At 40.0% G+C, this 26,669-nt stretch overlaps 1 protein-coding gene across 1 annotated transcript in view; it reads left to right on the forward strand.

Moving 5' to 3' along the window:
* fanca (FA complementation group A) overlaps positions 1-26,669 on the forward strand; it is a 112,136-nt gene that overhangs the window by 82,202 nt on the left and 3,265 nt on the right. The window contains exons 32-42 of the mRNA XM_041191757.1: positions 254-344; positions 894-1,063; positions 3,313-3,418; positions 10,698-10,757; positions 15,613-15,717; positions 16,945-17,057; positions 18,853-18,994; positions 20,711-20,767; positions 23,429-23,537; positions 24,624-24,699; positions 25,888-26,050. Of these exons, the coding sequence (XP_041047691.1) occupies positions 254-344; positions 894-1,063; positions 3,313-3,418; positions 10,698-10,757; positions 15,613-15,717; positions 16,945-17,057; positions 18,853-18,994; positions 20,711-20,767; positions 23,429-23,537; positions 24,624-24,699; positions 25,888-26,050 (1,192 nt within the window). The remainder of the gene's footprint in view (positions 1-253; positions 345-893; positions 1,064-3,312; positions 3,419-10,697; positions 10,758-15,612; positions 15,718-16,944; positions 17,058-18,852; positions 18,995-20,710; positions 20,768-23,428; positions 23,538-24,623; positions 24,700-25,887; positions 26,051-26,669) is intronic.

The following is a 26,669-nucleotide window of genomic DNA, read 5'->3' on the forward strand; positions in this document are numbered from 1 at the left end:
GAGGAAAGTCCCAGAAACCTTTCTTCCTTGTATTTGATCCAGTAGAGCTTTTAATTGATATATGAGACAGACAGATAGAATAAGGGCCCCCAAGTCTGCGCCATTCCTCCATGTTGTAACTAAGCAATATGGCCCCTGATACTTCCCACCCATCAGTCTCTGGAAAAGGCAAAACCAATTTTTTTAAAATGCTAATGGATTGGAAGCAGGATGGTATTCTTTTTGCTGATTTTAGTCTTATGGTTAATTCCAGAACTAAGGTGCAGTATTGCAAAGAGTCTGACTGTTCAGAGCTTCCTTCACTCAGTAGATCATGCTATGAAAGTATTATTTGTCGACTGCAGGTAATACCCTTCATATATGTTTATGCTAAAGTATAAGTTCATGTGGATGTCCTCACAAAATAAAGACTGGTGATTAATTTAAACTGTAATTCAGTACAGTCTTAAAATGTAATCAAGTATCTTATTTTTAATTGCCTTAAGTTATATTAAATTTTGTGTTACATGTACTCTTTGAAGTAACTTCTAGTTGTGTGGTTAATTCACTTTTTAGGTAAGTGTTCTCGGCCACTTGCACAGTGCCCAGAACCTTTGTACAATAAATTGTCACAATGCTGATTGATGCCAAAGATTAACTGGATTGGACTTGGAATCAATGCATTCAGGCCTCCTCAATCATAAATTGTAAAATGAGAATGTATATTATCATCAATTGTCCACTATTTCCCATATTTCATGAATCAGTTTTCAATACTTCTTTTAAAAAAATGAGGCAGTAAGGTAATCTAAATCTGATCTTATGTCTTTATAAATCAAGCTTTTAGTATTTTTACTAAATGTTTGGAAGAGATTATTCTATTAGGATATTAAATTTGTTTTAATTGATTACAGGAGATGGTATTTGATCAGGAGAAAGTATGGGCAAAGGCACAAGGTAAAAGTCCATCACTCGAAACTGACCATTTTCTCCTGGATGTGTTTCAAGACAGACTGCCAAGGCTGGAATTGTCAAACATGAGCAAGGCGTTAGAGCACCAGACTGAATTGCAAGTATTTGTCAGGTAAGAACAAAGAAGAAAATTATGGGAAAAAAGCAGTTGTGAAGGCATCAATGTTAATGCTACAGAATCTTATATTAAAATTGTAAGAATTTCTTTTTCTTACTATCCCATAATGTAACACAATCATATAGGATACAAGAAAATAAAATAAAGATTTACTAAGTACCCTTCCACATAGTCTGGCTGAGGTGTGCACCATTAAAATTAAAGAAAAGATCTGTAGATCCCAGCGTAGCACCAGTGAAAATGGAAAAATAGGTAAGAAAGTAAATTGTGAAGAAGACATTGAGTCTACAGAGGGATTTAGATGGGTTAAGGGAGTGGGCAAAAGAATTGGCAGATGGAGTATAATGTGGGAAAGTGTGAACTCGTCCACGTTGGCAGAAAGAATAGAAAAGCACCCATTTCCCAGCCACAGAAAAGCCTGATCAGTGACGGCGAAGGACACTTGATGGAAATATCCTAAGGCCTACAGACCACATGATCAGTGTTCCAATCAGTTGAGGCGATGCCTACTCAGGCTGTAGAGCTGGAGGAAAGGGCTCTGATGATGACCCAAGGTTAGGCTCAGCTGAGACTGGTTGGATGCTGGTATAGTGATTAATTAGTGCTATAAATATTATTAATTGGTGTCGGATTGAATTTGTGATCACCGGGTGGACTGTGGTGCACTGCAGAGTCCTGTCCCCAAGAGCAACTGGCAGGAGCAGGAATTGCCTAGGCTCAGAGACAGATTTGTTCCTGCTCACTCAGTGTCACATTGAATCAGTGTTCACAGTTGACAGAAACAGCCAACACGCTTTAGGCCAGGTGACCAACATGATGGAAAAGCTTGATAGAGCAGAGCCCTGTAGCGTTTTCCACTGTGTCTTTGTAGCTGCCAATCTCACATGTATTACATAGATTCATAGAGTTATACAGCACAGAAACAGGCCCTTCAGCCCATCGTGTCCATGCCGGCCATCAAGCACCTATCTAAAACAAAAACAAAAACAGAATTACCTGGAAAAACTCAGCAGGTCTGGCAGCATCAGCGGAGAAGAAAAGAGTTGACGTTTCGAGTCCTCATGATCCTTCGATAGAACTTGAGTTCGAGTCCAAGAAAGAGTTGAAATATAAGCTGGTTTAAGGTGTGTGTGTGTGGGGGGCGGAGAGAGAGAGAGAGAGAGAGGTGGAGTGGGGGTGTGGTTGTAGGGACAAACAAGCAGTGATAGAAGCAGATCATCAAAAGATGTCAACAACAATAATACAAAAGAAAGGAGATGTGGCTGTGAAAGCGGGTTTTAGTAAACACCTTGTCAAACACCAGGAGGGAAATGGAAAGCAAGGAAGGTGAGCAGGGCAAAAGAGAGATACGGAAATCTTGTCGCAGAGAGGGACAGAACTTCTTCAAGGAGGTAGACATTTCTTGAAGAGCAGTGGCAGTCAATTAAACACAGAGATAAAAACAAAAAAACTGTGGATGCTGGAAATTCAAAACAAAAACAAAAACAGAATTACCTGGAAAAACTCAGCAGGTCTGGCAGCATCAGCGGAGAAGAAAAGAGTTGACGTTTCGCACCTATCTATTCTAATCCCATTTTCCAGCACTTTTCCCGTAGGCCTGTGGCATTTCAAGTGCTCATCTAAATACTTCTTAAATATTGTGAGGGCTCCTGCCTCTACCACCCCATCAGGCAGTGTGTTCCAGATTCCTGCCGCCCTCTGGGCGAAAAAAGTTTTCCACAAATCCCCTCTAAACCTTCTGCCCCTTACCTTAAATCTATGCCCCCTGGTTATTGACATTGATCTATATAAAATATACAGCACAGAAAGAGGCAATTCAGCTCAACCAGACTGTGCAGGGCTGTCACTTCTGCCAACATCTCCCAGAATATGCCAGCCAGAGTTGGCACCCTGCCTATTTGTGGGAGGTTTTGGGTGTTTTGTTAATTTACAGCATGTTTTTGTCCCTTTAATTTCCTTGTTACCCTGAAGTGTGCTCCCGATGCTGGATATAGTGTTACAGGTGCCAGCTAATCTCTAGGACCCCTAAATGGTGGTTCTTTGCACCTGAGCCTAGACAGCAAGTGTCAAAGCTGTGTTCACCTGAGGAAGTATAACAGCAGAAATACATCCTGTCACCACCTGGCATTGACATGTGCACTTTACAGCAATGGGCAATATCTTCATGAAATGAATGGTGTTTGTTGTTACTTTCGGCATTATTTTCCATATAAGTTTTTGCCTTTTCTTTTTGGCCTCCTCAGAATTCTAGTGGCACTACCTCCCAGTTTGTTGTTCAGAACTCACAAAGACAGACTAAAGACAACTTTGGAATGTGAGGCGTTCTTTCACTTTACAAATACAGAACTGGTAAGTGTGGTGCTGGGAATTACATTGTAATGAGTTAACACTTATCAATTACGTTAAAACACTTAGACCCAAGACACTGATCAGCTAATGAAATACAGCTGATGAGAACGCAAGGGCACAGATTTAAGGTACTTGGCAAAAGAAGCAATGGCAACATGAGGAAAAGCTTTTTTCACGTAGCGAGCAGTTAGGATCTGGAATGCAGTGCCTGAAAGTGTGGTGGTGGCAGGTTCAATCAAGGCATTCAAGAGGGAATTGTCTGAAAAGGAATAATGTGCAGGGCTATGGGGGGAAGGTGGGGAATATGTGAATTGCTCCTTCAGAGAGCCATCAGACAAGACAGGCTGAATGGCCTCCTGTGCTATAACCATTCCGTGATGGTAATTAGTAAGAATACCTTTGAGGAGTCATTTACTGCTGGAAGATTTTCTTTTTAGGTCCCTGTCAGTTCTCCATGTGTTTTAATTTGTCTGGATAGAAAAATTTTATTTCTATCAAGATTACAATGAATTAGCTTCATTTGTGTTATTGAGATGAAGGTTTCCACTCTTATGGGTCGAAATTGGTCATTGTTGTGCCTGTGTTCCAGATGGAAAAGGGGCAATAGTGTTCAATTTTTCAGGGCTCTGTACTGTACTCCAAATACACCTAAGCAAACATCAGGGGCTATCATGATCTTGGACGATTTTCAGGCATCCTCTGTCACCTGAAACAAATTCAGCCCCTTTTCTATGCTAATGTGGGGTCTTCTAACTGTATTAGCCTTCCCCAAACAGTAGTTCAGCAGTAGGGCACAGTATAAACCAGGAAATACTGGGAGCATGTAAGAAAGGCACGGCAATAATCATGGGTGATTTTAATATGCATATAGACTGGCCTAATCAAACTGGCAAGGGTAGCCTCGAGGGAGAGTTCATAGAGTGTATTAGAGATTGTTTCTTGGAGCAATATGTTGTGGAACCAACCAGGGAGCAGGCTATTCTGGATTTGGTTTTGAGTAATGAGATGGGATTAATTAATGGTCTCATAATAAAAGATCCCCCAGGCAAGAGTGATCATAGCATGCTAGAATTTCAAATTCAGTTTGAGAGTGAGAAACTTGAGTCCCACACTAGCGTTCTGGAATTAAACAAAGATAGCTACATAGACATGAGGGCAGATTTGGCCCTTGTGGACTGGGCAGGAAGACTACAAGGTAGGACAGTTGATGAATTGTCGCAAATATTTAAGGAGATATCCAATTCCTCCCAAGTAAAGTATATTCCAAAGAGGAAGAAGGATGGTAAGAGGGGGAAAAAGCATCCTTGGCTAAGCAAGGAAATGAAAGATAACATAAAGGCAAAAACTAAGGCATACCAAATTGCAAAGGTCAGTGGCAGGCTGAAAGATTGAGAAACTTTTAAAGATCAACAAAGGGTTACCAAAAAAATAATAAAAAGAGCAAAGGTAAATTATGAAAGAAAACTAGTGCAAAATGTAAAAACTGATAGCAAAAGCTTCTACAAGTATACAAAAGGAAAGAGAGTAGCTAAAGTGAATGTTAGTCCCTTGGAGGATGAGGACTGGGCAGTTAATAGTGGGGAACACAGAAATGGCAGAGAAGCTTAATCAATATTTTGCCTCCGTTTTCACGGTGGAGGGCACTAGTACCACCCCAACAGTAACAGGTAGTGCAGAGGGTATAGAGAAGGAGAGAGGAACTTAGAATAATCACCATCACCAGAGAAAAAGCTTTGAGCAAACTATTGGGATTAAAGGGTGACAAGTCCCCAGGACCTGATGGCCTACATCCCAGGGTCTTAAATGAAGTGGCAGCGGAGTTGGTGGATGCATTGGCTATAATATTCCAAAATTCCCTGGATTCTGGAAAGGTTCCAGTGGATTGGAAAAATGCTAATATAATGCCCCTATTTAAAAAGGGGAGGGAGGCAGAAAGTAGGAAACTATGAACCAGTTAGTTTAACGTCTGTCGTTGGGAAATTGTTGGAATCCATTATTAAGGAAGTAGTAATGGAAAGTCAAAATCTATCAGAGTCAGCATGGTTTTATGAAGAGTAAATTGTGTTTGACTAACTTGCTAGAGCTCTTTGAAGATGTGACAAGCAAAGTGAATAATAGGGATCCTATAGATGTAGGATATCTGGACTACCAGAAGGCCTTTGATAAGGTGCTGCATAAAAGATTATTACACAAGATAAGATCACATGGACTTAGGGATAACATATTAGCTTGGAAAGAAGATTGGCTAACCAACAGAAAGCAGAGAGTTGGGATAGATGGGTCTTTTTCTGGATGGCAAGCTGTAACTAGTGTAGTGCCACAGGGTTTGGTCCTTGGGCCCCAACTACTTACAATCTATATTAATGTCTTGGATTCAGGGATAGAAGGTGCTATAGCTAAATTTGCAGATGACACCAAAATAGGTGGGAAAGTAAGTTGCAATGCAGAAATAAGGTTATCTATTTTGGTCGGAAAAATAAAAAGGCGACTTATTATTTAAATGGAGAGAAACTTCAGAATGCTTCAGTGCAGAGGGATTTGGGTGTCCTCATGCATGAATGGCTGAAAGCTAGTATGCAGGCAAAGCAGGTAATAAGGAAGGCAAATGGAATTTTGGCATTTATTACTAAAAGAATAGAGTATAAAAATAAGTAAGTGTTGTTGCAACTGTGCTAGGCATTGGTAAGACCGCACCTGGAGTACTGTGCACAGTTTTGGTCCCCTTACTTGAGGAAGGATGTAGTTGCATTGGAGGCGGTTCAGAGGAAGTTCACTAGATTGATTCCAGAGATGCTGGGCTTGTCTTATGAGGAGAGATTGAGCAGTTTAGGCCTATACTCGCTAGAGTTTAGAAAGTTGAGAGGAGATCTAATTGAGGTATATAAGATGCTAAAGTGGTTAGGCTAAGTAGACGTGGAGCGGATGTTTCCCCTTGTGGGGCATTCTAGAACAAGAGGCCATAGTTTTAAGCTAAGGGGTGGTAGATTTAAATCAGAGATGAGGAGGAATTACTTTTCTCAAAGGGTTGTGAATCTGTGGAATTCACTACCTCAGAGTGCAGTGGATGTAGGGACGCTGAATAAATTTGAGGAGATAGACAGATTTTTAATTAGTAATGGGTTGAAAGGTTATGGGGAGAGGGTGGGAAATTGGAGTTGAGGCCAAAATGAGATCAGCCGTGATCGTATTGAATGGCGGGGCAAGCTTGAGGGGCTGAATTGCCTACTCCTGCTCCTAGTTCTTATGTTCTTATGGTATGTTGTTCCTGAAAAATTGGGCTGTCCTGAACATGGACACAGCCTAGTAACCAGCCACTAACAAGGTAGGTAAGTTTTTTTTAGGATGGGCCAGGTGAAGCAAGAATAATAATTGGATTAGGACATGCAGAAGTAATTCAGCACCCATTTTAAAATCACACCTTCTGTCCTCACTTTTATATAATAGTTCAATTTTATTTTATTTGTAGTTAAGTAGCGAAACATGGATTTTTGGAAACAGAGCAGTAGAGTTGGTTGAAACATAGAAATTTCTCTGCAATACAGGTTGAGAAGCTGAGACACAAAACTGATTAACTCAGTAATACCACTGGTGGGAGAGTGTAATTGCAGTGTGACAAGGTACATGGACAGTTTCCATTATAAATCTGAACATGGAAATTTCTAATCACAAAAGTTGCCAGGAAGCATGTGGAGATATTTTTAATCAGTTAATGGATAAAACACAAGCTAGCTGGTCGCATGTTCTTCGAATAAAGATGTGGCTCCTCTATCAACTGATTGAAGTTGCTCTGAAATGTACATGGCTCTTATCAGTGCTGTCACTCCTCCCTGACAATGACATCACCAGACCAACTGGATACAGAGACTTGGCATGAGAAGTTAAATAATTTGTCGTGTTTAAGTTTTAAGGAGTTTTAACTGTAACTGCAAGGGGCTCATGGACTTCTTTGTCACCAAGATTGAGATCATCCAATCAGCTGCCTTTGTCGTGTTCCTCCCTTCCACTAGCCCACCTGGCCAAATCTCTTCTGAAGTTTCCCCTGCCCTAGGATTAAACTTGCATTTTCCTCGAGTTTCTCTCCTGTCTCCCTTCATAACCTCGGAGCTCAGCTTGTCCATGAGATCCACCTCCAACTCCCTCAACCTAATCCCGCTGACCACCCAAGCCTCCTGTCCTGTTCTCCATGTTAGCCAATATTGTTAACTGTTCCCCCTCTTCAGGTGTTGCCCCACCCTCCTTTAAATCTGATGTCATCACCCGCTCTGTGCAAAAAAGCAACCCTTTACCCTGCCATCCTTGCAAACTACTGTCCTACCTTCAACCTCCCTTTCTTAACCAAAGCCCTTTGAACTTGTTGTCACCTCCCAAATCTGTGCCCATCTTTCCTGGAACTCCAAGCTTAATCCCTCCATATTGGGTTTCTACCTCGTCACAGTACGGAAATAGCTTTTATCAAAGTCACAAATGACATCTTACATGACTGTGAAAAAGATAAACTTTCCCTCCCACATGTGGGCCAGACCGGATAACGATGGCAAATCACCTTCTCTAAAGGATACTTGTGAACCAGGTGGGTTTTTAACAACAGCTGAAGCTAGTTGTCATAGTCACTATTATTGAGACTAGCTTTATATTCTAGATTTACTAATTGAATTCAAATTCCACCAGCTGTTGCATTGGGATTTAAACCCTTGTCCCTCCATGGATTACTAGTCCAATATCACTACCACTACATCACTGTCTCCTCCTGACACCCAGTACTGCCTGAGCAGAAATTTCCTCCAATTAATTATTGAATGAAGCCATTGTTTTCATTTCCCCTTCCAAAATCTGTTACCTAGCTACAGACTCTATCCCTCTCCCTGGAAACTGCCTGAAAATAAATCAAATGAAAGCTTGGTGTCATATTTGATGCTGTGATGAGCTTCTGACCTCATGTTCGCACCATCACTAAGACCACCTATTTCCACCTCCTTAAGTTAATCCCTGTCTCGGTTCATTTGCTGCTGAAACCCTCATCCATGTCTTTGTTATCTGTAGACTTCACTTTTCCAATGATCTCCTGGCTGGTCTCCCACATACTGTCCTCTGTAAACTTGAGGTCATCCAAAACTCTGTGCCTGTGTCCAAACTCACTCCAAGCCCTGTTCACCTATCACCCCACTGTGTTCACTGACCTACATCGGCTGCTGGTCAAGCAACGTCTTGATTTTAAAATTCTCATCCTTGCTTTCAAATCCCTTCATCTTTCCCCTCCCTATCTCTGTAATCTCCTCCAGCCCCCCACAACTCTCTGAGATATCTGCACTCCTCTAATTCTGGCCTCTTGAGAATTCCCAAGTTTAATCAGTTGACCAATGGTAGCCATCCCTAGAGTGCCCAAGCTCAACGAAACCTCTCTGCCTCACCTACCTCTTTGACCTAGATTTGGATCATCTGACTTAATATCTCCTTATGTCTTATTTAATTTATTCTTTCATGGGATGTGGCCATCGTTGGCCAGGCCAGTATTTGTTGCCCATCCCTACGCACCCTTGTACTGAGTGACTTGCAAGGCCATTGCTATGTGTTTGGAGTCGTGCATAGGCCAGACCAGATAAGGATGGCAGATTTTTTCCCCTAAGGGACATTCGACATAGTTTTATGGTCACTATTACTGAGACCAGCTTTCAATTCCAGATTTATTAATTGAACTTTAATTCCACCAGCTACTGTGGTGGGATTTGAACCCATGCCCCCAGAGAATTATCCTGGGCATCTGGATTCCTAACCCAGTGATGTTTTTACTGTCTCCCCCAACTCAGTGTCATACTTTGTTTTATGATGCTCCTGTGATGTACCTAAGGATGTTTTATTACATTAAAAGGTGCTATATAACCATAAGTTATTGTTATATAATTGTACAAAAATATTATCGGTCAGACTTTTCTTGCCCCTCAAATTGGTTAGTTCCAGCAGTTACATTATTCATTATATTTGGATAGAATTACTGTCACGGACTCTTAGAAATAACCCACAGCAAAGCCGTTTACTTAAAAAGGAAAAGGTTAGTTTATTTCACACCATTGCTCTGGAAATTACTTAAGAAATGACGAAGTTACTAATACATACGCACACAAAGATTAGTTACAAATGAAGGTAAAACAAGACTTATAAACGTGACTTAAGTTTAGTCTATATTCGGTGCAGGCCTGATATATTTTGAAGTCCAGATGTTGCATTGTCTGAAGTGAAGGTCTTGAGGTTGTATAGTTGTCTCTGCAGATCTGATAGCTTCCACTGTTGAATTGCCAGAGGTTGCTTTCATGGGTGAGCATTGCAGATGGAATCAGATTTACAGGGTGGGGAGAGGGTTCCTTGCTTCTAGTTCTGCAGACATGGCACTTTTAGCTACCCAGATACTTACCGCAGACGTTTTAAAATGGTTCTCTCAGCTTCCTGCTCTTATCATGCTTTTTGCAGGAACTAGAATAGCCACTGTTATCATGTGACCTGTACAAAATGCCAAGTCATCTCCTAAATAAGGCATCCTTCTCCCACCTGTGGGTCTTAGCTTTTGCCCTGGCCAAGACACAATCTACATTCTTACAATGAGGTGTCAACAAAACTTTATTATCTCCTGGACGAGACCTTAGTGAACCATAATTAAATTAAGGATTGTCTTTTGTCTTCTTGGAGGAGGAGACCAAGTCTGAAATCAACAGCAAAACAAAAACAGAATTACCTGGAAAAACTCAGCAGGTCTGGCAGCATCGGCGGAGAAGAAAAGAGTTGACTTTTCTTCTCCGCCGATGCTGCCAGACCTGCTGAGTTTTTCCAGGTAATTCTGTTTTTGTTTTGGATTTCCAGCATCCGCAGTTTTTTTGTTTTTATCTGAAATCAACAGTTCTGCCTATTAGCTTGGAGCCATTTTAAAACAGTCTTTAAACTCAGTCCAAGCTTTTTTTAAAAAAGTAATCTTTAAACCAGTTTTCTAAAAATTCGTAATATCATAACTGTGCACTGTAACAATATATACAGGTAAAGCAGAACTGAGTGACATTTAACACTTTCAAAAATTGCATTTTTTATGGAAATGATGGTGATATTTGAATAGTTATGGTAACTTGCAAAGTACCTTTTACAATGGACTACTAACCTATTGCAATCTGCTTTGTAGTTTTGTCAGGGTTTGTAGGTTTCAGATCATGGGCATAATAAAAATGGCATTTATTCCAACTGTATTTGTTTGTTTCAATTCCCATGATTGAAGACTTTATTATTCTTTCTCTGTTTACAGAGGAACGACTACTCAAAGGAACTTGTGATTCCCTTTGGCATTACCTTCCACTTCTTCAGAGTAAGCAATCCTGTTTTGATCATTACTGTCCTGTTTAGAATGAGCAAAATGTGTGCTGCACAACATAATATATAGTAGGGAAAAAAAAAATCACAAGGTCATGGCATAATTTTACTCTCTAATGATTACAATGTCAATTAAAATTGATATTGGATGTGGGCCTTGCTGGCAAGGCCTCATTTATTGCCCATCCGAAGCTACCTAATAAAGTTTGATCTGACTGTCTTGCTGAGCCACTTCAGGCCGTAGTTAAAAATCCGCCATACTTATGTGGGACTAAAGTCACATTTGGATTAGACTAGGTAAGGGCAACTGGTTTCATTCACTAAAGGACATTAGCAAATCAGTTGGATTTTTACAGCAATATAATTAGATTCACAGTCACTTTTTATTTTACTGTTACCACCTTCTTATTTCTTGATCTTGTTTTAACTGAATTCAGATTTTCTGCTGTTCCAACATCCACATGAGTGATATTAAATGCAACCATGTTAATCTGCATCTTTCTATGTCTTGAAAGCTATGATCTCACCAGCATGGACTACTGCTGCCTCTCTTGTCCATAGCCTTTTGTACACTAACGCTGAATGTTTTTCACTATTCTGATTGCTTTCTCTTTATAGGCATTCCTAAATTGTGTAAGTAACTATTGAACAATTTAAAAATGTCATCTGAACTCTGATTGTAGTTGTTATAGCTAGATATTTACTCATTTTTTATAATATGGTGGTTGACCTCCTCTTGCAATCCTCAAGGACAGACAAATCTATGTCTCACTGTTCTATCTGATTGGCAACTGCACTCTAATTCTTTTTGTCTTCCTCTCACCATTTGTCTTTCATCTTGCAACTGTTTTCTTTCTTTCTCTCTCTCTCTCTGTCTCTCTCTCTGCTATGCTCTTACTAACTCATGGTCTCTATATTTCTTTGCTTATCGACAACAGTTTTCTCAATTTCTTCTCTTTGTCTCTCCTTAACCTTTTTTATGTCCAATTCTGCTGTATGTCCCCAAAAAAGATTTTTGCTTCTTTCTTTTCAACTTGGTCCGAGCTCAATCCCATATTTCCCGTAGAAATCATATTGTTTCTCCTGATTGCTAATGAGGTAACAGGGAGTGTGGGCACTGATAGAGGCAGTAGGCTTGGGGTTGGGGAGGAATGTCCCTGTAACTGGCACTCATTAACCCACCCTGACACAAGGAGCAATTCAATCTCGTACTTCTGCATCACATTCATGCATATAAACATGTTCATGTTCAAACATAAATTAGCACACAAATATTATCACATTCATAGTCACATTGAGAGCCACATTTGTAAGTTTCTAAAATCTTTCTTTTTCCCGGCACCAAAATATTTGGTGACTTCAAAGAAATCCTCAGCCCTTCTGTTCCATATGCAAATACTAAGAATTTGACTATGATGTCAATTGGTATGGGGTGGTTGTTGAGGATAGACAACTCAGCCAGTGACCTGCAGGATAAAATCTGTAATTGGGAAATCGATAACAAATGAAATTCAGTATAGACCAGTGCAAGATTCTGCATATGGGTAGGATGATGAAATGCGTAAAGCTTAAACCCAGAGGCATATGAATGTGATAGCAGATTTGGCATTTAATGTGTCAAATCACAGTCGAGCAGTAATTAATAAAGTGAATAGAGTGCCTAATTATATTTCTAGGTCATAACATCGCTTAGTAGTACAGAACTTGAGTATTGTTGAAAAAAGAGACATGCTGTCCCAGCTTTTCATTTTGCACTTATCAGGATGGATGCAAGAATATCAAATCTCAAAAGGCACAACAATTTATACTGCATGAGAAGAGGGCGCTGATTGGTTGGCAAGTGAGCCCTGGTAGAAGCGTCGCAATGGAGAATGCACTGGGGAACAGTTAACTGCCAAGCTTTTGTTTATATTCAAACCAGGCAAGTTGAGCCTGATTGGCCAAGGCATTGCAGTAGGGAATGCTGTCCCCCCGAGCTTTTGTTCAGTTGAAAAAGTTCAATGCGTGGACATGTTCTTTTTGTTTGCAAAGGACAGAGCCTTGTGTGTAAACATGTGTAGCTTCTAGCATGCGTAAGTGAGCCAACACTGTGAGCTGGAATGATAATCTTAAATTAGTGGTTAATGTAATTCTTAGCACAGTTGGGGTTGTTTAGTAAGTGTTGTCCAATCATCGAATCATATCTAATGCTCGACACTTTTGAATTTTGAAAGCATGGTCTGGTTGAGTACAGTCAGTGTTTTGCCTATAGCAAACAACCAAAGGGTGCTGTTTGATATCCACCAGTCATTGGGACATATGGTCTACATACGTGGCATCACATCAGCACTGAAATGCATATATCACATTATTCATTTGTGTGAGAGGCAGAACATCCATTATAGCCATAATGGCTACTCCAATCAGATCATTGCTTGCTGTATATTGTGCAAACTCTTGAATAAGCCTAAGGCCATCACTTCCGGTCCTGAAAAGTGCCCAGATTACCTCAGATTACCTCAGATTACCATGGAAGGGTAAGGTGTCTCAAAAATTTGAGCAACAAATGAAGCTAGCCGTTCCGCACTGCAACTATGCAGTAACAACACAATTGGTATTCTTCACTGACAGAATATTGCCATCAAGCCATGGCAATGCCTAGACCAATCAGAATCAACTTGCCTGGTTCGAATTTAAACAAAAGCTTGGCAGTTAACTGTTCCCTGGTGCATTCTCCATGATAATGCCACTACCAATCAGACTTCACTTGTTAATCAGTCAGCACCGTCCTGTAACGGTCCAAGGTAGCTCACTACCACTTTCTTGAGTGCAATTAGGGATGGGCAATAAATGCTGGCCTAGCCAGTGACGCCCATATCTCATGAATGAATAAAGAAGGTCATACTACAGAGTCCTGGCCAGAATGTTCCTCAAATTTTGCTTTGGCCACCAGTCTAAGGGAAGGAGTCAAGCCTTAATGTGGGTGTAGAGAAGAGCCACAACATTAATCCCTACTGCAAAGGAGTAGTTATGAGGAAGAACTGAGGAAACCAGGATTCTGCCATCTTGAAAGGTGGAGACTCCTTCCCCACTTTGAAGAGGTACCTGGGTTATTAAAAGGCATTACTGAGGTTAATCTGGAGCTCTATTTAAAGATGTGTCAAGGTATGGCATCTCTTGGCAGGATGAGATCATCAATGTGGAGGCCCTGGAGTGTGCTAATTCTATCAGCATACACTCATTACTATGTCAATGACATCTGTGCTGACTTGGCCATGTTCATTGGATGGGTATTGTCCATATACCCAAAGACCTTCTGTACAGCGAACTGTCACTTGGTTGTGATCTCCTGGGTGTCCATACCTCCACTACAAGGACACCTGCAAGCGAAATATGAAGATGGCGGACATCGAAAGTGAAAACTGGGAGACAGTCGCAAATATTACGATATATCCAGCTGTTACCTCTGGAGGCTGACTGTTTGGAAGGGCATTGGAAGAAGGGAGCAGAAACAAACCGCTCAGCTGGCCAAGAAGAGGGCCCAGAGAAAACACAGGCCAGCTAATCCTGCACCTTTTTGGATGTTGTCTTCCACTGCAGCAAATGTGGCAGAGACAGCCATGCCAGAGTGGGGCTCCTGAAGCGATGCTTAACACAGAATTAAGCCACCAGGGTACAAATCATTGTCTTATGAGAGAAAAGGCTGCCACCACCAAGAACAAAGGTATAATTCTTGAAAAGTGGTTAAAGGAAGTTCAGGGCAAGCAAAATCTTACACATTTGAAAGTAAGATGATGTGATGGGAGGAATATAAGTCTTTCATTCTGGATGGATAAACTAATATGGATTGAGTATATATCTGTATTCTGATGAAGAATGGGCAGTACTTCCTGGCAATTAGAAGAGGATGAATAGACATTGATTCAGATCAATCTGTTCAACTGGATAAATGGGTTGGGCCTTGTTGCATGAAAGAAAAAAAAGTTGAGGAAAAACTAAAGATAGCTTTAAGGAAAAGAAAGCTTCAACAAAAATAGCAAAGTAAATATTTACCTTGTGTGTTCTTGTCTGGACATGGTTAGTAGAGAGGGGCCCATAACATCACAAGTTTGACATAATTGGTTCATGTCTTATAGTTAAGATAAATCCCTTAGCAATCACTGGCTTGCTGCAGTGTTACAAACTTAGATATACAATACAATATAAACAAACAACATAACTTTCAATGAGAGTTTTGTTTTCATGAATAAAATTCAGTAACTCATGTATGATTCCATGGTTGCTTGAGTCAAGTCCTTAGTAAGAATAAATAACCTCTTTTGTAAGAGGCACAGTGATGCAACTTGGACAGTTACTTTTGGATATCCGTGTTTATCTGTGCCTTTACCCCTCATCTGAAATTGCTGTACCATTTGTGCATAAATAACAGCGAGCAACATTAGCCCGTCCATTATTTTAACAGCAAAATTTGGGCCATTACTGATGGCATTATTACATGTGGCAATAATAGGTCAGACTGTGCTTGTGCAAGCAATTCCTGTGCATGTGATGAGAGCTGTCGAGTAAATATGTGGTATACTGTTGCATTTAATCTGCGTGTATATTCCCATCTTAATTAAAACACCTCTTCCCCTTGTGGGTTGCTGCATGAAAGTGCACAGGGATATTAAAAAAAACTGAAGACATATCATTCATCTTTAAGTCTCTTAATTATATCCTGTAAAAAGAACTCATTACCCAGTGCCCTGGCCACAGCTACCTTAAATATAAAAAATATTGCCACCCTATAAGGAAATGCTTTTATATTTATATTCTGAAATAAAATCAATTTTCATGATGTCATAATGAATGTGTAACATTCTCTGTTTCAGGGTTTACTTAATACTTGTGTCGAATGTGAAGAACCAGATTGTGTTGTTGCTGAAGTTCTGAACAAGGCCAGAGCACACTGTCCTTTGCTCTTCTTATCCGCAACGGTAAAGGCAGCTCGATGTATCATAATATTTATGTGTAAACATTGCTGTTCTCTTTAATTGTTTATGTTTGACTCAGCAATGACATTTTCCATGCGTTCATATACTCTTCCTATGGGGAATAGACACTGAAGTCTCAGGATAATACATTCAATCAAAGCACATTTCTTATCATAACCTAATTAGCCACTAACTAATGTACTGTATGTTCACATTTACTGTATGTTAGGCTATCTGAATAATGTTAACATAAAATTGGATGATGTGATTATAAACTTACATGGTCAAATGATAACTTGTGCCTTGCAATTGAGTACTGCGCACCCAAGATGTATCTACATAAATATATCCCTAAGTTACTGTTCTAAACTCAGTATAAAATCTCTCGAGTTGTGATGAACCCCTAATTATGTGATTATGATAAATATCAAGCAAAGTTCCTTCAACAGTTAGTATAAATATTAAATAGTCTGTGGAGAGGGTGCTTTGAATTACATTTAAAATTTGGTTTGTTCCCTTTGAAGGTTACTTGTGAAATATAATTGTGTTGTATATAATTCATTACACTTCATGCACAATTTTGGGTAATGATATAAAATGTCTTGGTTGCACAAGCACCTTAATAAGAAGTAGCTAACCTTGCGTATAACTAAAAGTAATATGTTTAAAATATTGAGGTGGTTGAGCATGCCTGAGTATGTTAGAAGTGGAAAATTGTTCCAACTCCCAACATTAATCTTTCTCACTTTGACGAAGGGGATGGGAGGGGGGGAGGCTTTCCAGAAAGGAAACACTTTGAACCAAGATGAGTTAACTATAAAGTTATCCAGTTTCTTCTTTCAAATCTATTAAATTATTTCAGAATATCGTATATACTGACTTCAGATGATCTGTACAGCCAAATAAAAATGGCAATCTCAGAACATTTAGGTGCAAGTTTAGTTGCTGAACATCATTAGTTGCGTTTGTGAAAATGAATAATTCAGGAAATTCTTAAGTTCAGAGATCCGAATAGTTGACTCTAAGTTTCATATTTCTTTAGCATGTTTAACCTAGTCCCACAACCTTATTATAACTGCTGTCTCCTGGGGATCTATTTGGATTGACCATCATTTGTCTTTTTGTTAAATGATATTTTATCCCAGAAAAAGCTTTGAATATGAAACTGCTAAGCCTTAACCCTTTTGTCAACTACGGTTAATGTCAACCTGTTGTGTCTTATTCCTGAAGTTTTGGTGGCTGAGACTCGAGCCAGTGCTGATCACACAATGGAAACAGTTTAGTGATACTTCGCTTCCCAGAGAACTACAGAAGATGGTAGACAACCAGTGCTGGGCCAACAGGTAATCCAGGAAATACGTGGGCTAAATCATTACTGCTTGAGAAATGAAAACCAAGTTACGACAGGTCAGGCTTATTTAGAGAGCGAAACCCAACATGGTGCTTTTCCTGTACCTACATTTCTGTGGAGCTAAATACAGATCCTACTTAAAGCTGTGTTCACAGTAATTACTCTATTATAACATGTATCATGCTCTTCCAGTCCAATCAGAATGCCATAACAAACACATCAAAAATCATTTTAAAAACAGTATTTCTTAGTGCATTATCTTTTTTTCCTTTTATGGGATACATTGCATGTGAGGATGTTTCTGCCAGTGAAGGTTATCCTTTCAGGAATTCCTTCTCTGGAGCATTGCTTTTTACTACAAAGAATTTACAGATCAGATCTGTGATTGTGATCTCATTTTCCACTAGATCAGAATGCATGGCTTGTTATTGCAGTATTGATAAACAGTAGACACCAACGTAATATTTACTTGTTTAAAGAAAATTGGATGTGAAACACTAGCTAGTCCAGTAATAATGTTTGAGTAGGTGTTGATTAAAGTTATTGATGTGCAGGGAATAATTAAATTACCAAGAAAAGGCTCTTTGAGATTATGTTAAAGTCTAATTGAGAAATTGGAATGTTTACTGAAAAGGCAGTTGCTGCGTCATCGTCACCAGTAAACATTCTACGGGAATACATGTTTCAAAGTCTGACAGAATTTAAGCTTTTACTCATGGACTCGGTTATTAGTCCATGGAAATTTATCCTCAACAAAATTACGGTGTATTTAAAAATGCACACGGTTCAAAATTACTCCTTTCTTTATTAAAGTGTTCATTATGGAATTATTAAACACCCGTTGAAATGTCTCTCAGCGGCAAAACAAATCCCATTAAGTATAAAAGGGGATGGTTTTACCTCAAACTTCTAGCTAAGGAACCCTAAGAGACTAGGCCCCATTCAAAAATGATAAATTTGAGGAGTGTGGTGAAGTTCTTCCTCTCTTGAACAACTAAAATGCACAAAACAAGTAAAAGCTGATTGGGTCAAGACTTGCTGACAAGAAGCTGATTCGAGATAACCTCACTGATTAAGGGAGGTAATAAACTGATGTTATCAGTGATTTGCTGATAGGGGTCATAGCTATGATCCTCTAGTCAGTCCTGATTTTATCCGGAGCAGTTGTAGGGGTGTTAAAATTGCTTTCAGCACTCCTGGATAGGGGGTAGGAATTACATTAGGTAGGGATCCTACTGGTTGGTGTAGATGTTGGGTGAAGTCCTATCAGAGTTGACTGTTGCTCCCTATTGTCAAGCTGGCTGCAGACACTCATTGCCAACACTGAATAACATTACTGGGGGAAGGTGCTGGAAGGCAACTGCAAACCATGAAATCAGAGCTCAGTGAGAAGTCTACATCTTCAGGAGAGGCAGGAAGAAAACTACAATAAAAAAAAGCCATCAATTTATTAACTATGGTAATGGAAGCTCAGCTAGAATTCAAGTTGTTCAATAAGAGGTATGGATAATATCTCTATCCTTACATTTTGGAAATACATTGCATTTTTCCTTGTGATTCCACAGTCAATATGTTTACTTTTGAGGCTCCTCCTTTATTTTATATTGCCAGGTAAATTTTGGGAGTACGTGAATAAAAAAATTATGCTGCAAAATAACAGGTGTGAGTATTCTGGATTTGTCCTCAGTGGCCTCTCCCCCACTTCACAACCTGCACTTACAGATTGAAGTACAAGACTTAATAAAGGGAGTTTATATATTCAGTTTTTTCTTCATAAACTGTTGCAGGTTACTTTCAGGGAAAATGGAAAGTCCTCCATCTGATAGTCCCTGGATTCTTGGTGCCTTTTTATACTTTACTTTGCAAAGGAAGGTTGGGTTGACGATCCTTCCGACAATAATGAGAGAGATCTGTGCTGAAAATGAGCTGGTAAATGTATTCTTTATTGTCTCATTTCTTTCAACCTGATTGTATACCTCATTGATAGATTCCACATAAATGCTGAACATACCCAGTGCCACCTCCATCAGTTAAAAAGCTTCTGTCAAGGCCTGGATAAGCCAATATTTCCTCCAGTAAAACTGAAGCCATCTTTTGGTTATTGTCAGGTTTCTGTCGACTGCCTTTGCTGCCACCTATAGGACTGCGTCAAAAACTCCAGAACCTTTGCTTACTGCTCAACTCCAAGCTCCCGCAGATCCGCTCTGTTAAATGAATTAATTTTTGCCCATGACATCAAAAAAATTGCCTGCTTCCATCCTACTTTTCCCCATTTAAATAATAATCTGTGCCTTCAAAACCTTGAAGCTTGGCTTCTAACATTCTCCTAGATGGCTTCTTTGCCTCGATGCACCATTAGCTTCAATTCATTCAAAATGCTATGTCGTCTTCACAAATCTCTTGCAGTTTCAGACCACCCTCTCTGGTTTTACAAACTTCTTCAATGCCTTTCTCTTTGACTATACCTTTGGTCCTGACTTTAGTGCTCTCCAATTTTCACACTCCTCCTGTCCCTTACTGTTTTGCCCTTTAATGGAGTGCTTTGAGATATCTTTTTCCTTGTAAAGATGCATACTCTTGTGATTATACAATGAGGGGACTACAGGCCTGGAAAGGATAAGATTTTAAAACGTAAAAGCTAATGGTGCACCAGTTTACATCATAAACATGGAGGTGATACTTTCCCTTTGATCTTGTAAATCAGACACTCCTAATGTTCTGTTGAAGGGTCATGAGGACTCGAAACGTCAACTCTTTTCTTCTCCGCCGATGCTGCCAGACCTGCTGAGTTTTTCCAGGTAATTCTGTTTTTGTTTTTGTTTTGGATTTCCAGCATCTGCAGTTTTTTTGTTTTTACTCCTAATGATCTGTCTTTTCCTTGTTTTCCTTTCACATTTTCATTTTATTTTCCTCTTGATATTTTCTGTCATTTTTAAACCACAGAAGTTATTTTATGTTTCTATAGCTCTTGGGGCGAAAGGGATCAAAGGATATGGGGAGAAGGCAGGAGGAGGCTATTGAGTTGGATGATCAGCCATGATCATAATGAATGGCAGAGCAGGCTCAAAGGGCCGAATGGCCCATTCCTGCTCCTAGTTTCTATGTTTCTATGAAATGATGATGCTGCAAACAAGTCATGCTCTTTCTTTTTAATTATGCTCTGAGAAAATGTGAAAATCATATAGAAGTCTACTACATGGTTGTTTAGGGGTAAAACATTTGAAACCTATCTCCTAGTCAATATTCCAAAGCCTAACGAAAGTATGGCTTGACAATTAATAGCCAGGATGCAGTTGGCTTGTAACTGAGTGCAATAATAGGGGTAAGCCATGTCTAATGTGCAAGGTCACAGTGAAAGTATCACCTCCAAGCTTTTGATAGAAACCTGTGCACTATTTGCTTTCACATTTTAAAATTTTATCCTTTCCAGTCCTGTAGTACCCTTGTGCTCTATAGTAAAGATTTTTGGATTAGTTTATGAAATAGTTTTGAATTTGCCGATAAAGTCATTGACTCAGTTTAGACTATTGCATGAAACTACATTGTGTAGAATAAAGTAGAGATCTTATACATTTTGTAGTGGTATAAGAACCATGAGAGTCATCAAAATTGGTCCATAATTCACTCTTTTTATTTCATCTCCAGGTTTCAGTGCTGTATCTCAGTTTGATGGATTTGATCTCGTCCCTATTGCAACCGAAGGTAAACATAGTATTGCTTCATCCCTACAATAGTTTGCTTCATGTACCAATTAAAGACAAATGTGCTTTATTTTACTGTGCATTGTTCATATTGTTGGAAGGTGTCCACTTTCCATTCATGTGAATGGCAAGCGAGTGTGTGGTTTTGTACCTGGACTTCCGAAAACATACCTCAAGGATGTTGTTATTTTTTAAAGTCAAATATACACAGATGTTTAACTGCCAATAGGCATGGCTGTGAAGCAAGGATGACTATCAAGAAAGGAAGCTTAACAATTTTCATTTTTGATGTTTGTGGTGTATTCTTGGTATCTCATGGAAGAACAATATCATGAATGCAACAGGCTTCTCAAAGGAAAATCTCTTAAGTATGCCAACACTCATCAAACAGAGGTGACTTTGCTGGCTCAGGCACATTCATTGAATAGAAGACGTACACATTCCCAAGGATTTTCTGTATGGCGAGGTAGCCAGAGAGAGAGACCAGCCGGCTGCCCAAAGCTCCATTTCAAGGATGCTTGCAAGTGTGACATGAAGGCCCGAAACATCAATCTTCTCATGTGGGAGACACTAGCCAATGACCAAAGGGAATAGCGACATTACCTGTGGGTTGGCATGCACCACAATAACGATCAGTGGTTACAGCAGCTCGATGGGAGGTGCCAACACCGAAAACACTAACCTACAAGGATACCTGATAACCACTTCATACGTGGCACTTGTGGTAGAACCTGCCTCTCATGGATTGGTTTCTTCAGCAAAGTGCATCATGTGAAACAATCCCATCTCCAATGGATTTACTGCATGTCTATCATCTTATGTAAGTGGGAGGATGCCCATACTGACGTTTACTGTGCACACTGAAACCATTATTCTCATATAGCAATATAATTTTTGTGATACATAAAATCATCATAAAGCAAATTTCTTCCAGTGCTTCCGATAGGGAAAGAAAATTACAATGGACAGGATTTTCCCTTCGTCAGGCGGACACGGCATGCGGGCTCGGGAACGTCCACAAAATGGGCCACTGCCCGCGATCGGGCTCTGACCGTGATTTCATGCTGGCTGGCCAATTAACGGCCAACCAGCGTGAAACGCATGCCAGGGGCCTCAGCGTGCTGGGGTGGGGGCGGGAGGACCGAGTGCTGAAGTCTGCACATGCGCGGGGGAGCGCGCACTGAAAGATCCCTGAAGGCAGAGAGCTGCCTCAGGGAGCTGAAGAATTTAAAATGAAAAATAAAGATTTTAAAATTAAGGGAAACATGTCCCCACATGTGACTCAGTCACATGAACAGGGTCATGAACACCTTTGGTCTGTCTGCAAGCATGACCCAGACCTCCCTGTCGTTTGCCATTTCAACACTCCACCCTGCTCTCAAGCCCACATGTCCGTCCTTGGCCTGCTGCATTGTTCCAGTGAAGCTCATCGCAAACTGGAGGAACAGCACCTCATCTTCTGATTAGGCACCTTACAGCCTTCCGGACTGAATATTGAGTTCAACAACTTCAGATCGTGAACTCTCTCCTCCATCCCCACCCCCTTTTTGATCCTTTTTTTCTAATAATTATATATATTTTTTCCCACCTATTTCTATTATTATTTTAAAAATTTATTTTCATCCATTGTTTTATCTCCACCATTTAGCCTATTTCGATCCCTTCCCCCCTACCCCACGCCCACTAGGGCTATCTCTCACTTGCTCATCCTGCTTTTTACCCTTAATGTCACCATTAGCACATCCTTTAGCTAATATCACCACCGTCAACACCCCTTTAACCTTTTGTTTATGACATCTTTGGCAATCTCTCCTTTGCCTCCACCTATCACTGGCCCTCTTTCCAGCTTCACCTGTCCAACCCCCCCTTAAACAGCTTATGTTTCATATTTCTATTTCTCTTTAATTCTGATGAAGAGTCATACGGACTCAATGTTAACTCTGTCTTCCTCTCTGCAGATGCTGCCAGACCTGCTGAGTTTTTCCAGCAATTTTTGTTTTTGTTTCAGATTTCCAGCATCTGCAGTATTTTGCTTTTATCATAATAAAAATTATGTTTCAAAATTTTTATATATTTTTTAATTGTTGGGAACCTCATCCCGCCCATGGATGAGGTTTCCTCAAAAATGCAAAGGCCGTTTGGCCTATTTTGCTGCAGCAGCGAAAAATAGGATTAAATTAATTGATTAATGGCCTTAATAGGCCTCTTAATTGTCAGCAGGTGCGCTGCCGACTCTCGTGTGCGCCAGCTGACCAAAATATCACATGAGTGTGTGACGATGTCAGGACGCTCGCCTGACATCATCACGCACTATTTTACTCCCAATTGGGTCGGGTGTGCGCCCTTCTGCAGGACATAAAATTCTGCCCAATGTAGCTGGAAAGTGAAATGTCCGAGTGTGAAATATATATACTCACATGTTGATTTAGCAAAGAAATACTTGTTGAACTCACCTGTAACTTTGGCAACTTTGTGATCTTGAAGGTTTTCACTCTTTAACCATTACACGTCTTTTACACTAAGAAATAATCTTAAGTATTTTGGGGTTATTTTAATATGTGCGTTCCATTTAAATAGATGATCTATAATGTGCTTTGAAACTGCTTAACTCTGGTTCTGCCATGTTATTGAGAGTCTGACAATTTTCTTGTTTTTATTTTAGAAGGAATCCTCAGGTTTAACTGTTACACTAAAAACATGTGCTGATCTGATCACGGTTTTGGAGGAGCAGAACAAATCTTGGCTTAATATATTTTTGGCAGCAAACAAGGGTAAGCTGTAGCACCTTGTCCCAATCCAGCTTTGTTTAGCTGTCATCTGAATCATGCACTTCTTGCATTTTGCCCCAAAACTGAAGATGTTCCATATGATTGTTGATCCCTCCATTTCTTTTAACACCACTATAGCAACCAACCTGCATTTATATAACATCTTTAATGTAGTAAAACATTTCAAGGTGCTTCACAGGAACATTATCAAACAAAGTTTGATGCTGAACTGCCTAAGGAGATGTTAAGACAAAGAGGTAGATTTTAAGGTGTTTCTTAAAGGTAGGGAGGGAGGTAGAGAGGGAATGCCAGGGCTTGGGGCTAGGCAGCTGAACACAATGATGGAGCAATTTAAGATCAAGGATGCACAAGGCACCAGAATCGAAGGAGCGCAGAGATCACTCAGGGTTGGAGGACTGGAGGAGGTCATAAAAATAGAGATGGGCAAGGCCATGAAAGGATTTGAAAACAAGGATAAGAATTTTAGAACTGAGGTGTTGCTAGGCTGGGAACCAATGTATCTCAGCGAGCATGGGGGTGATGGATGAATGAGATTTGATGTGAGTTAGGATGCTATCATCGACCGAAGTGGTAAAGAGGAGAATGAGACGAATAAAATCAGTTTCAGCTCAAATGCTATGTCAGCAAAGCTGTGGGGAGCCTGCTAAACAGATTCTAAAGTTTCAGTAACAAGCATGATTGGACTGGATATTTTATCATCAAATGTATGATTATATAGTTCCACAGGACATCTGAATATAAGCAATAAAAATTTAAAATACTGAGGCTACTCAGCAGGTCTGGCAGCATGTCTGGAGAGTGTAACAGTTGACGTCTCAGGCCCGTGACCTTCCGCCGGAACTGGGAAAATTTAGAAACATATTACATTTCTAACTTTTACAAGTTCTGATGAAAGGTCGTCGACGTGAAACATTAACTCTGTTTCTCTCTCCACAAATGCTGCCAGACCTGCTGAGTATTTCCTGCATTTTCTGTTTTTATTTCAGATTTCTAGCATCCATAGAATTTTGTTTTTTTTATGTCAATATAAGACCCCTTACTCTGCTTTTATCCTCCTCTCCACAACAGATCGTGGGCCACACCAGATCCTGTACAGCATGATCTCTGACATGGAAATTAAACTTCTCCCTGTTGCCTTCTACAGGTATAATATGTAACTTAAAAAAAAAATTAAGACCACTTTATCAACAGCTTACATTTAAGAAATGTTGTTCCTGCTTGGGATAGGTCAAAGATGTATGTAGCTCCAAGTAACTTGACTTAAATCTGTTTTCATCAAGTATTTGTTCTTAACCTTTCATGGGATGTGAGCGTCGCTGGCTAGGCCAGCATCTACTGCCTATCCCTAACTGCCCTGAGAAGGTTATGGTGAGCCAACTTCTTGAACCGTTGCAGTCCAGGTGGTGTAGGTACACCCACAGTGCTATTAGGAATTGACTGCCAAGTGTTCAACACAACAGCAGTGAAGGAAAGGTGATATATTCCAAGTCAGGGTAGTGTGTGTGTTCCTTGGAGGGGAATTTGCAGGTGGTGGTGTTCCCATGTATCTGTTCCCCTTGCCCTTCTAAGGGGTAGAGATCATGAGTTTGGAAGGGAATTGAAGGAGGCTCGGTGAGTTGCTTTAACACATTTTGTATATGATAGAGGCAACAAATGTTTAAGGTGGTGGATGGGGTGCCGATCAAGCGGCTGCTTTGCCCTGTATGGTGTCAAGCCTCTTGAGTGTTGTTGGAGCTGCATTCATCCAGTCGAGTGGGGTGTATTCCATCACATCCCTGACTTCTTGTAGAAGGTGGACAGGCTTTGAAGAGTCAGATGAGTTCCCCTCACCTCAAAATTCCCAGCCTCTGACCTGCCACTATATCTCAGTATTTTATATGGTTGGTCCAGTTCAGTTTCTGATCAATGGTAACACTCAGGATATTAATGATGGTGTATTCAACTATGGTAATGCCATTGAACATCATGGGGAGATGGTTAGATTCTCTATTGTTGGAGATGATCATTGTCTGGAAATTTAAATTTTGAAATTGTATTTTGTTTTGCATTGGTTGTACAAGTAAGTAAATCTGATTCACATCTGTTGTGTAATTGTGCCTTTATAAGCATCTGGCAGTATTTATCCATTGATGAATGTAAGGAATTGACTAATGAAGTATTAAAATGCACAGTATAAGACTTTCTTCTGACCTTGGCTCTGAAACAAGAAAGGTTTTCGTGAACTCCTTAAAGGATACTGTATAATAGGATTTCCAGTAGTTCACACACTTGATTTTGAATTGTAATGCACAATGATTTTTTTAAGTCTTCAACATTGCTCAATTTCCAATAGCCTTATTCCTGGTCTGGATCCAAAGCTGCTTTCTTCCATCATCAAACATGCAGATTTCCTGTCAGTTGCCATCATTCTGTATACTGCAATGGTCAATCACTTCCTTGATGGAGAAGATATAATCTTAGCCTCAGATCAGTGTGATTTACAAAGCTCCAAGCAGGTAAACATGATTAATGCAGAACTTCATAGATGGTTAACAGGAAGTATTCAATCTCTTCCTCACATGTTGCTGTTCACTAACTTAATCTGTGTACAGTTTTTTAAATTTGCGGTTTAGTTTGTTTCTATTTTCATTGAAAGAAAATATCTGCTTTTTTGTTCAATACTATTAATTGCTTTCTTTATCATGCAGGCAGCTTGTGATCTTTCTTTGCTGCACTGTTAGGTGACACTAAAGACAAATTTTTTTACAGGCAGGGGCAGTTGGGTTCGGGTATGTGCAGGGAGTTAAATCGCCTAATGTGATGTCCTGACATCATTTTGCCCTCTTCCCAGTTTCACTCAAGTGGGTCTGAAAGTGAGTGGGTGCCTCTTCTAAGTGTTGGATAAGGTATTTAAATATTCAAATAGGTTGTTCTTACATTCTGTTTTAAACCCAGTGGACCCATTTCCTGAGCTGTCAGAAACTTGCCAGGGTCACCAAGGCGCGTGCACAATAGGAAGCGCTTCTTCAGTGAAATGGACAAGCTCTGAAGCCTTTTCTCAGTAAAACTGAGGAACTGTAGCCATGGCCAGATGAGAGGCTGCTACTCAGCACATCCATCTTAAAGGGTGCTTTC

This window comes from Carcharodon carcharias, chromosome 7 (assembly GCF_017639515.1).
Source record: "Carcharodon carcharias isolate sCarCar2 chromosome 7, sCarCar2.pri, whole genome shotgun sequence".
In the NCBI taxonomy this organism is placed as follows: Eukaryota; Metazoa; Chordata; class Chondrichthyes; order Lamniformes; family Lamnidae; genus Carcharodon; species Carcharodon carcharias.